This window comes from Tachyglossus aculeatus, chromosome 23, assembly GCF_015852505.1.
Source record: "Tachyglossus aculeatus isolate mTacAcu1 chromosome 23, mTacAcu1.pri, whole genome shotgun sequence".
Taxonomy (NCBI): Eukaryota; Metazoa; Chordata; class Mammalia; order Monotremata; family Tachyglossidae; genus Tachyglossus; species Tachyglossus aculeatus.
The window spans coordinates 1,786,330-1,798,370 of NC_052088.1; the positions used below are offsets into that span (position 1 = coordinate 1,786,330).

At 45.1% G+C, this 12,041-nt stretch overlaps 1 protein-coding gene across 2 annotated transcripts in view; it reads left to right on the forward strand.

Moving 5' to 3' along the window:
• PCNX1 (pecanex 1) overlaps positions 1-12,041 on the forward strand; it is a 205,640-nt gene that overhangs the window by 55,906 nt on the left and 137,693 nt on the right. For both annotated transcript variants that reach the window (XM_038765983.1, XM_038765984.1), the window contains exons 4-5: positions 8,114-8,159; positions 10,240-10,326. In XM_038765983.1, coding sequence (XP_038621911.1) covers positions 8,114-8,159; positions 10,240-10,326 — 133 coding nt within the window. The remainder of the gene's footprint in view (positions 1-8,113; positions 8,160-10,239; positions 10,327-12,041) is intronic.

The window sequence follows — 12,041 nt, forward strand, 5'->3', positions numbered from 1 at the left end:
CAACCTAATCAATCAAAGACAGGCTACATGGCCTAATGGATAGGGCCTAGAAGTCAGAAGGACTTGGGTTCTAATCCCAGCTTGTCTGCTGTGTGACCTTGAGCAAGTCACTTCACTTCTCTGGGCCTCACTCATCTGTAAAATGGGGATTAAGCCTGTGAGCCCCATGTGGAATATGGTCTGCGTCCAACCTGATGACCTCATCCCCACCCCAGTGCTCAATACAGTATCTGGCACATAGTAAGCACATATCAAAGACCATTAAAAACAAAGCTGTAGGGGTTGAGAGAGGGACTTTTTGTAAACAGGTGAGAAGTGCATGTGCTTGAAGATAGGGGAGAAGGAGCCATTGGAGACTGAATGGTTTAAGGTGGCAGAAGTGGGTGAGAGGATTAGGAGAAAGGTGGATTTCAGTGTCTAGAAATGTCTTCCTAGGACTCACAATTAAATACTTTTGGCTAGAGAAAATCAATATCCCCCAGTAGCCAATTTCTTTCAAAAATATAGCACAAAAAAACCATAAGGAAGCTTTTGTTGAGGACAGTGCTTCACCCATAGTAAGTGCTTAACAGATACCATGAAAGCAGTTGTATTTATTGAGTGCTTACTCTGTGCCGAGCACCGTACTAGGTGTTTGGGACGGGACACTTATAGCTTTAATGTGTTCATTCATTCATTCAGTCATATTTACTGAGGACTTACTGTGTGCAGAGCACTGTACTAAGTGCTTGGAAAGTTCAATTCGGCAACAGAGACAATCCCTACCCAACAACGGGCTCACAGTCTAGGAGAGGGAGACAACAAAACAAAACAAGTAAACAAGTAGATGGTTCTTGACTTCCTCTCCCTTCTGGGTCTTCTCTGTGCTTGGATTGATACCCTTTGGGCACTTAACTTTTGGGCAGGTGACTATTACTTATTACCTATGTCTGTCTCCCCCTCTAGCCTGAAATCATAATAATAATAATAATTACGGTACTTGTTAAGCAAGTTAAGGAGGCAGAAACTCCTCACTCTCGGCTTCAAGGCTCTCCATCACCTCGCCCCCTCCTACCTCACCTCCCTTCTTTCCTTGTACAGCCCAGCCCGCACCCTCCACTCCTCTGCTGCTAACCTCCTCACTGGGCCTTGTTCTCGCCTGTCCTGCCGTCAACCCCCGGCCCACGTCCTCCCCCTGGCCCGGAATGCCCTCCCTCTGCACATCCGCCAAGCTAGCCCTCTTCCTCCCTTCAAAGCCCTACTGAGAGCTCACCTCCTTCAGGAGGCCTTCCCAGACTGAGCCCCCTCCTTCCTCTCCCCCTCCCCATTCCCCCCGCCTTACCTCCTTCCCCTCCCCACAGCACCTGTGTATATATTTGTACATATTTATTACTCTATTTATTTTACTTGTACATATTTACTGTTCTATTTTATTTTGTTAATATGTTTGTTTGTCTCCCCCTTCTAGACTGTGAGCCTGCTGTTGGGTAGGGACCATCTCTATATGTTGCCAACTTGTACTTCCCAAGCGCTTAGTACAGTGCTCTGCACACAGTAAGCGCTCAATAAATATGAATGAATGAAGCACTTACTATGTGCTGAGCAGTGTTTTAAGCGCTGAGGTAGATACAAGTTAATCAGGTTGGATACACATGGGGCTCACACTCTTAATCCTCATTGTAGAGATGAGGGAACTGAGGTCCAGAGAAGTGAAGTGACTTGCCCAAGGCCACACAGCAGACATGTGGCCGAGTCAGGATTGGAGTCGAGGTCCTTCGGACACCCAGGCCTGCACTCTATCCACTAACCTGTGGTGCTCATAGCGGGCGGGGAACCTGTCTATCTACTCTGGTGTGTTGTACTCTCCCCAGCTCTTAGTACAGTGCTCTGCGCCCAGTAAGAGCGCAGTAAATGTGATTGATTGGTTGTTTGAAGATAGATTGGTCAATCAACACCACGGACTTCACATCTTCAACACGAGCAGCATGAAACAAATAGCCAGAGGAGAAATTGTCTTCCACGAGCCAGATTTCCTCACAGAACTGACCGTGATGGTGTTGGTTGCGATATGTGCAGAGAATGTGCCTGTTTATTGTTATATTGTATTCTCCCAAGTGCTTAGTACAGTGCTCTGCACACAGTAAGTGCTCAGTAAATATGACTGAATGATTGCAGGAAGGAAGAGCCATATGTTTGGAACTGTTTCGGCACGATGGCTTCAAATGGATTGTATTTTAAAATGTGGTTGAGCTCCTCCTATACCATATATCTTTGCCATGCCTCACCCCAGTGAGTCATCATTTGTACTTATTCATTCATTCAATCGTATTTATTGAGTGCTTACTGTGTGCAGATCACTGTACTGAGCACTTGGAAAAGGAAATTACAACAATAAATATAACTCAACAAAGCACAGTACAGCAGGGAATAAGACATATTCCCTGCCTACAATGAGCTTACAGTCCTCAGGGGCAGGTAGACATCAATAGAAATGAATTACTGAAAAATGATTATGATGATGATGGTATTTGTTAAGTTCTTACTATGTGCCAACACTGTTCTAAGTGCTGGGGGAGATACAAGGTAATGCTTCTGCCTGCCTCACCCACGTGGATAGGTGGGGGGAATATTATTTATTTATTGTTGTATTTACTGAATCCTTACTTTGTGCAAAGCTCTTGGAAGAGTACAATAGAACAATAAACAGACATATTCCCTGCCTGCAATGAGCTCATGGTCTAGAGGAGGAGGCAGACATTCATATCATGAATAAATAAATAAATTGCAGAAATATGCATAAATTCCATGGGGCTGGGAGTTGGGGGATGAATGAAGAGAGCAAGTCAGGGCAACGATAAATGGCAGTATGGAATTTGGCCCTTAATATTAAATGACAAAACCAAAAGCCAAAGGAAAAAAACCCTAAAAAAACAAAAAAACCCAAACACTGCCCCCCCGCCCCCCCAAAAAAAAACCCCAACCAAATACCCACCACTTGTTCCCAGTGGTTTTGAAAGTAACATGTTGCTATCTTTGATCTTTTTATTTTTTGGCTTGGGCATCTACTTTCTGTCCCACAGAGACAGGGATAAAGACGAGGCCTGGAAAAGGATGTTGCCCCTGACTGGAGTCACGTGAAGTCTCTAGCCAAAAACAACTTGAGCGGCCCATTTATAAACCCGAGGGGCTTGCACAATTACACATCTCATGAACTCTCTAAAATGGCAACTGGTAGGGAGAAAATAATAATAATAATGATGGCATTTATTAAGCGCTTACTATGTGCAAAGCACTGTTCTAAGTGCTGGGGAGGGTACAAGGTGATCAGGTTGTCCCATGGGGGGCTCACAGTCTTAATCCCCATTTTACAGATGAGGGAACTGAGGCACAGAGAAGTTAAGTGACTTGCCCAAAGTCACACAGCTGATAATTGGCGGAGCAGGGATTTGAACCAATGACCTCTGACTCCAAAGCCCGTGCTCTTTTCCTCTGAGCTTGCAGAAATATTGGAAGCAAAATGTTACAGTATTATGCTTCTCAGTTTGGGGGTGAAATGCCTTGCTGCCTTTTTTTTTTTTTTTAACAGAAGTCTGCTTTCTCCCTGGTTGTCTGGAGGGAAAATTAGAACATGACTCTTTGCCCACAGGGAACAATTACTGTGGGTGCCCACATGGGAAAGACACTTCACTTCATTTGAAGACCATTTTGTGGCTCAAAAGGCAACTCTGAGCTCTTTGTTTTGAAGAGAATGTTTGCACCTTAGAGGATTTATTTTGTGGTTGTAACAGTAGTTATATTTATTGTGTGTCTACTTCCTCTGTGAGGCCACTCTTCTGAGTACTGGGTCATAAGCAGGGTGGTATAGTGGATAGAGCACGGGCCCAGGAGTCAGAAGGTCATGTGTTCTAATCCTGGCTCTGCCCCTTGTCTGCTGTGTGACCTTGGGCAAGTCACTTCACTTCTTTGGGCCTCAGTTCCCTCATCTGGAAAATGGGGATTGAGACTGTGAGCCCCTCATGGGACAGGGGCTGTGTCCAACCTGATTTGTTTGTGTCCACCCCAGTGCTTAGTACAGTGCCTGGCACATAGTAACTGTCTGGCACATAGTAAGCGCTTAATGAATACCACAATGATTATTAGTATACATTCATATTAATGTCTGTCTCCCCCTCAAGACTGTAAGCTCATTATGGGCAGTGAACATGTCTGCTAAGTCTGTTGTACTGTAGTCTCCCAAGTGCTTAGTACAATGCTCTGCACACAGTAAGCACTCAAAAATACCATAGATTGAGTCAGAGAACCTGGGTTCTAATCCTGGCTCTGACCTTGGGCTAGTCACTGGACTTCTCTTTGCCTCAGTTTCCTCATTAGTAAAATGGGGATCCAGTGACTTTGCTCCCTTGATCTTAGACTGTGAACCCCATGCAGGACAGAGACCGGATCTGACCTAATTAATTGTTATATTGTACTCTGCCAAGCACTTAGTACAGTGCTTTGCACACAATAGCACTCAACAATTGAATGAATGAAAGAATGAATTTTTACCTACTGCAGTGCTTAGAACAGTGTTTAACACAAAGTAAGCACTTAACAATATATCATAAAAATCAAAGAAGTGAAGATTAAAAAAAAGCCAGGGGAGAGTTGGCTTTCTCATGGTAGTTCCATTCAAGTGGTCAGAAGTTTTTTTTCTGGTGGTCTTAACCCAAACTGCTTTTGTGGCATTTTCTATGTCCTATAGCAGAAACATTTTTGTTGAGCAATATACATATCCCTGGACTTTCCTTTCTTCTTGGAAAAGAATTTAGATTGAAGTGCTTCATTTTGAAGATTCTCAAAAGGAGAGAATTGGAGCAATCAAATGGTTAAAGCTGAGACATATCTTCCAGATGCTATAAAGCTAGCTCTTATTCATTTTTTTATGGTGTTTGGTAAAGTGCTTACTACGTGCCAGGCACCGTATGAAATTCTGTCAGGTGGGACACAGTCCGTGGCCCACATGGGGCTCACGGTCTTCATCGCCTTTCACAGATGAGGTAACAGAGGCACAGAAAGGTTGTGTGACTTGCACAAGGTCACACAGCAGACAGGCGGCGGAGCAGGACTAGAACACAGGTCCTTCTGACTCCCAGGCCTGTGCGCTAAGCACTAGGCCACACGGCTCTATTTCCACTAAGCAGCTCATTCTGCCTCTTTTATTAAGAAAACTGTGGGTTGATAGCACCTTTTAGATGTTTCTTCCCCCCCTTCTGCTCTACTCCCTCCCTTCAAACAAGCCGAATTAGTCAATTAGTCAAGAACCCTTTGGCAAACGCGAGGTACTAGGTAGATGTTCTAGTGGGAAGAGCACGGGCTGGGGAGTCAGAGAACCCGGGGTCTAATTCCGGCCCCGCCGCTTGTCTGCTGTGTCACCTTGAGCAAGTCACTTCACTTCTCTTGTGCCTCAGTTCCCTCATCTGCAAGATGGGGATTTAATCCCCATTCTCCCTCCTACTTAGACCACGAGCCCCGTGTGGGACCTGTTTATCTTACATCTGCCCCAGCACTCAGTGCTTAACACTTAGTAAGTGCTTAACAAATAGCATTATTATTATTATGCTGGACATTTGCTATTTGTCTTCACTGGTTCTGAGGGAGAATGGCATGGATTTCTTATTTGTGTGTTCCTCTTGGGTGAATCGATTTGAAAATATGCTGCAGAAGCAACTTCCAGGAATCAGGAGGATTTAGTAACCCTGGTGTTGAAATACTTGGTTTCCTGGACGGGCCTGTGGAATTTCAGCATTATTTGTTTGTCTCTTTATATAGTTCATGGCGCCGAAGCACACTGTTGGGGAAGTTTTGAAATAAGCCTTCTGCGATCAGAGATAAGAACCCGAGAGCAAGTTTAGCAACCAGATTGGAGTTTTACCTTTAAAGTAGAAGGTAGTGCTAGAAATGGATTTCTTCTACCTGAATGCTTTTAACATATCTTCTGCCTTTCTCTTCTGTTTTTCTGTATTAATAATAATGATGGTATTTCTTAAGCAGTGTGGCTTAGTGGAAAGAGCCCGGGCTTAGGAGTTACAGGTCGTGGGTTCTAATCCCAGCTCTGCCAGTATTACCCGTGTGACTTTGGGCAAGCCACTTAACTTCTCTGTGCCCCAGTTATCTGTAAAATGTGGATTAAGACTGTGAGCCCCACGTGGGACACCCTGATAACCTTGTATCTACCCCAGCGCTTAGAACAATGCTTAATGCATAGTAAGCGCTTAACAAATACCATTATTATTATAATAGAACAGAGCTGGTAGACTCTTTTCCTGCCCACAATGGGGTTAGAGGGGGAAGCAGACATTAATAGAAATAAATAAATGATGGATATGGATATAAGTGCTGTGGGGCTGAGGAGAGGAGATTCAAGGGAGTGAATCAGGGTGACGCAGAAGGGTGTGGGAGAAGAGGAAATGAGGGTTTAGTCAGGGGAGGCCTCTTGGAGGAGTTGGCCTCCAATAAGGCTGTGAAGGTGGGGAGAGTGATTGTCTATCAGATATGAAGAGGGAGAGTGATAATAAGAGTAATAATTATGGTATTTGTTAGGTGCTTACTATGTGCCAGGCACTGTATTAAGCACTGGGGTAGATACAAGCAAATCAGGGTGGACACAGTCCCTGTCTCAGTGAAATGAAATGGCTTGCCCGGTCACCCAGCAGACAAGGGGCGGAGCTGGGATTAGAACCCATGAACTTTGACTCCCAGGCCCATGCTCTATCCATCCTGATTTGCGTGTATCCACCCCAGTGCTTAGTACAATGCCTAGCACATAGTAAGCACTTAACAAATACCACAGTTATTAATTATTACTACAAGGAGAACTTCACAGGTCCTGACTGTCAGATTTTGGGCCTCAGGCACCGCCTTGTTGTGGACAGGGAATGGGCCTACCAACTCTGTACTATTGTCGTATCCCAAGTGCTTAGCCCTGTGCTCTGCACACAGTAAGCACCTAATAAATACCAATAATAATAATAACAGTTGTGGTGTTTGTTAAACACTTTCTAGGTGCCAGTCACTGTTCTAAGTGCTTGAGTGGATACAAGGTAATCAGGTTGGGCACAGTCCCTGTCCCACATGGGGCTTACAGTCTCAATCCCCATTTTCCAGATGAGGTAACTGAGGCACAGAGAAATGAAGAGGCTCACCCAAGGTCACACAGCAAGTAAGCAGTAGAGCTGGAACAGAACCCAGGACCTTCTGACTCCCGGGCCCGGGCTCTATCCACCAGGCCACACTGCTCCTCAACATGATTGATCGATAGGGTTTGCCCAGTTTGGTAACGCCTCAGACTTCTGTTGAAGCACAGGGGCTGTGAAAGTTGTCATCCAAGTCTGTGGTGGTTCAGCTCCAGAAATACAGCTGAACTATGTCTGCTCTGTGACGTTGGCAAGTCACTTCAATTCTCTGTGCCTCATTTACCTCAGCTGAAAAATTGAGGATTGAGACTTTGAGCCCCACGTGGGACAGGGACTGTGTCCAACCCGATTTGCTCGTATCCACCCCAGCGCTTAGTATACTGCCGGACAAACAGTAAGCGCTTAACAAATACTACAATTATTATTATTATATAAATATTTATATTAATGTCTGTCCCCCTCTGGATGATAAGCTTGTTTTGGGCAGGGAAAGTGTCTACCAACTCTGTTATATCTTATTCTCCCAAACAGTCCAGTGCTTTGAACACAGAAAATGCTCAATAAATACCATTGTTTGATTGATTGATTCAGCCGTGATCTGCCCCAAACCAGCTCTGGGATTCTTGGGGCCCAGAACTCTATTAAGAGAAACTTTTAAGGAGCCTTGTTAAATTGGGTAAAATTTGAGCCTTCTTGGCAGTCGGATACAGTTACTACTGTGTGAATTCTTTTGTCGGTCACACCCCTCACAAACCTTTACGCTGTGCCTAGGATAATATCACTGCACAAAAAAACTTTTTTTTTCCTTCGACTAAAGCGGCTCGAAGAAAGCGCGACATTCTAAAGGATGGCAAGGCAGGCGCAATCCTGCGACGATTTCCCTTTGGGACTCCATTCCTTTTGCCGGTCAATTCCAGGGGTTATGAAAATGTAATTTTGTTTATTTTACGTTTGGCTTCCAGATCGGGTCTGGCTCATCTCGGCTTGGAACGGCAGCCACTGTTAAAGGTAAGGTGTCGACTGCCTGTAAAATCTGTCCGGCCTGCACGGGTGTGTTTTGGTTTTTTTTTTAGCACTTTGGACCTGTCTCTCTCCAGATTGAAGCCCTTGCCCGAGTCTGTTATCAGGGATATCGTGGAATGAAGTGATTAATCACCATTTGTTTGTGTGGGAAAAAGTCCTTGAGCTTACTTACAGGACGATGGATCTGGGCCGGGCCCATACTAAGAAACAGAAAACGTACCAAGAAAACGATGGCCTAGCTCTCCCTCACATGCCATCTTAATAATAGTAATAATGATTGTGGTATTTGTGAAGCCCTTACTTTGTGCCAACCACTGTGCTAAGCGCTGAGGTAGATATGAAGTCACCAGATCCCCCTTATGGCTCACACTCTGAGTAGGAGGGAGAGCAGGTATTGAATCCCCATTTTGCAAATGAGGGAACTGAGGCACAGAGAAGTAAAGTGACTTGCCAGGGTCACTCAGCAGGTAAGTGGCAGAGCCAGGATTAGAACCCTGGCCCTTTGTCTCCCAGGGCCCATGCTCTTTCCACTAGGCCACATTGCTTCTCTGAAAAATCGTTACGATACTTGTTAAGGGCTTACTATGGGTCAAGCACTGTTCTAAGCACTAGGGTAGGTACAAGTTAATCAGGTTACACACCTGTCTGTCTTCCTCCTGTACTGACCCAAGTATCTTTCTAGTAGGAGTAGTATGAACAGTGTTCATTAAGTGCTTCCTATATGCAAAGCACTAGGAAAAAGTAAACCTATTAAAACCATACAAGGCCCCTGGGCCCTACAGGACCGCAAAACCAAAGAACAGAGAGGAGAGCTGAGTGGAGTCACACGAGGAGAAGGAAAGAATCAAAGAAAAACAACAGAAAATAACAAAGACTGGGCTTACAGAGGCTGTGAGCCCCATGTGGGAAAGGGACTGTAGTGTCCAACCTGATTATCTTGTCTCTTCCCCAGTGTTTAGTACTGTGCTTGGCACGTAGTAGGTGCTTAAAAAATAGCGTAATTATTAGAAACCACCATAGGAGTTTGTTTCATGCTCCCCAGTACCCTGGTAGGACTCTTCAGAGTTGTGGAGAGGGAAAGTGTCCATTCATTGTTCCTTGATACTCTCCCAAGCGCTTAGTGCAGTGCTCTGTACACTGTAAGCGCTCAATCAATAGGACCGAATAAATGAATGAAAAGTAAAAACAGACCCAGCGGCCACTGCCACGAGCAAGGGGATGCTGAACTTCTTGTTTCTCAGGGAAAGAAACTAAACCTTGTGAAAGGCGTCCCTGGATTTTACCCCAGTGCAGTGTGAGATGATGTTGGAGGGGAGGGGTTTCTGGCGAGACGCTTACCCCTAAAAGTACACAGCTACAATCGGACTGCAGTCAGATTACAGTCGGACTGTGTCACGCTCAAGAGGGTGGCTCCTTAGCTTTATCATTCACCATCTAATTAGACATCAGTTTCCTTAAATCTCGAACTGCCATTTCAAGTTGTTACTTTGACTAGTTGGGGACAAGAGGGAATTTGTATTCCCTGTCCAGAAATCAATGGTTTGCTCAGCCAATGTTGGGTAATTTTCCAAGTAATCCATTTCCTGGTTGCCCTAGAGGTTTCAAGAGAGGTTGACCATCGACTGGGTCAGAGGGATCTTAGCACAGCCAAGAGAATGTATTTTTGTATTCCCTTTTTTCCGTAATTATAATCCCTGGACTACCAAGAACAATTGTGAGTTGGTGGAAACACCATTTTTCCCCTTCTCTAGGAAATTTTTAAGATTCACCTTTTTCCTATTGCAGCCAAGAAGACTATCTTTAAAGAAAAAAAGTTGTGTTAAAAGATCCAGTTATTCTTTGGAGGACTAATGTATCAAACAATCAGTGGTATTTATTGAACACTTACTAAGCGTTTGGGAGAGTACGCTGCAACAGAGTTGGTAAACATGTTCCCTGCCCACAATGAGCTTGCAGTCTAGGGGAGGAGCTAAGATCCAGAGAGCAAAATGAAAGAGGGTGGAGAGATGGAGGGGTTGTTTCTGTTAAATTTTGTTTAATGCATTGTTTCTGTTAAACTTTTCAGGAGATACAGACACTGCGAAGACGTCTGATATCAGTTTAAGTCTTGGCCAGAGTTCTAGCCTTTGTAAAGAAGGGAGTGAAGATCAAGGTGAGAGTTTCTTATGCTTCCTAGGAGGGAAATGTTTTAGGCTCACTTTTTAAATATTGATTTGAGAATAGAGGGAGATTTTTAGAATGCTGATGTTGTGGTAAAATGTGAGAAATGCTCACAGTCATGAAAATGGGCACTGAAGTAAAGTTTTAACTGGGCAAGTAGAAAATGTTTATTGCTTGTTACGTATTCCTTTACTAGAAAGCACAATTATTATTACTGTTAGTATTATTTTAATGACATTTGTTAGGCAGTGAACTAAATGCTGGGGTGGGTACAAGATTATCAGGTTGGACATAGTCCATATCTCACAAGGGACTCACAGGCTTACAGATGAGGTAACTGAGGCACAGAGAAGTGAAAGAATTTGCCCAAGGTCACAGAGCAGGCAGTTGGCATTGTGCTGCAAACGTAAGAATAATAATTGGCTTTTGTTAAGCGCTTGCCTTGTGCCAAGAACTACTGTACTACTCAGTGGTTAGTACAGTGCTCTGCACACAGTAAGCACTCAATAAATACAACTGACTGATGATTGACTGACTGTACTAAGTGCTGGGGTAGATAGAGGCTAATCAGGCTGGACAAAGTCCATGTCCCACGTGGGGCTCACAGTCTTAATCTCCATTTGATAGGTGAGGGCACCGAGGCCCAGAGAAGTGAAGTGACTTGCCCAAATTGCCACAGCTGGCAGATGGTGAAGCTGGGATTGGAACCCAGGTCCTTCTGACTGCCAGGCCCTGGCTCTGTCCACTAGACCACACCGCTTCTAAAGTGACCGAGGCGGCTCTCGATGTGTTTCCATTTTATCATGATGTTATCATACTCCCCCAATCCAGCCAGGGTGGTAACTGCTACCGATGACCGTACCAGCTGACCTCCTTCTTTTGCCCACTTCCTCACCAGGAGCTTTTTTTTTTACCAATGATATTTGTGAAGTGCTTACTATGTGCTAGGCACTGTACTAACCACTGTGGTAGGTATAGGACAATCGGGTCAGACACAGCCCCTCTCCTACATGGGCTTCACAGCTTTACTCCCCCTTTTCCAGATGAGGGAACTGAGGCCCAGGGAAGTGACGTGACTTTCACAACATCACACGGTGGCGGAGCCGAGATTAGAACCCAGGTCCTTTTGAATCCCAAGCCTGGGCTGTATCCACTAGGCCAAGTTGCTTCTCAGGCTTGGCAGGGTTTTCTTTATTGGCCACTAGCCTCACGCTTCAGGCCTGTTACTCACATTGTGCACCCACCGCCTCAGAGCTGAGGCAGTACCCAGGGTTCGCCCTGCTCTCTTGTACATTTTTCTTCTCCTCCTTCTCTCCCCAATGCCGCTTCATCCTCCCTGCCTCAGTCCCTCCAGAAACTCCTCCCTTGCTTAGCTTCCCTCCCACTCCCTCATCCGCCCCCCACCCTCCCCATATCATCTGTTCTTACAAGTCCAAAGACACATCCATTCTTTCAGATTCCATCTCCTCCCTTCCCCTCCCTCAGTGCCATTCTCTGGCTGAAAGGAGAAGGGCATTCTGGGAGAGGGGCAGGGAGGAATCCTTCAGCCAATACACATGGGATCCATGGCCTTAGCTTTCTCTGGCCCTGGTCGAATTGGCTCCTCATTTGTTCATTCATTCCACCGTATCTGAAAACTCACTGTGTGCAGAGTATTGTACTGAGCACCTAGGCGAGGACAGTGGAACAATAACCAGACACATTCCT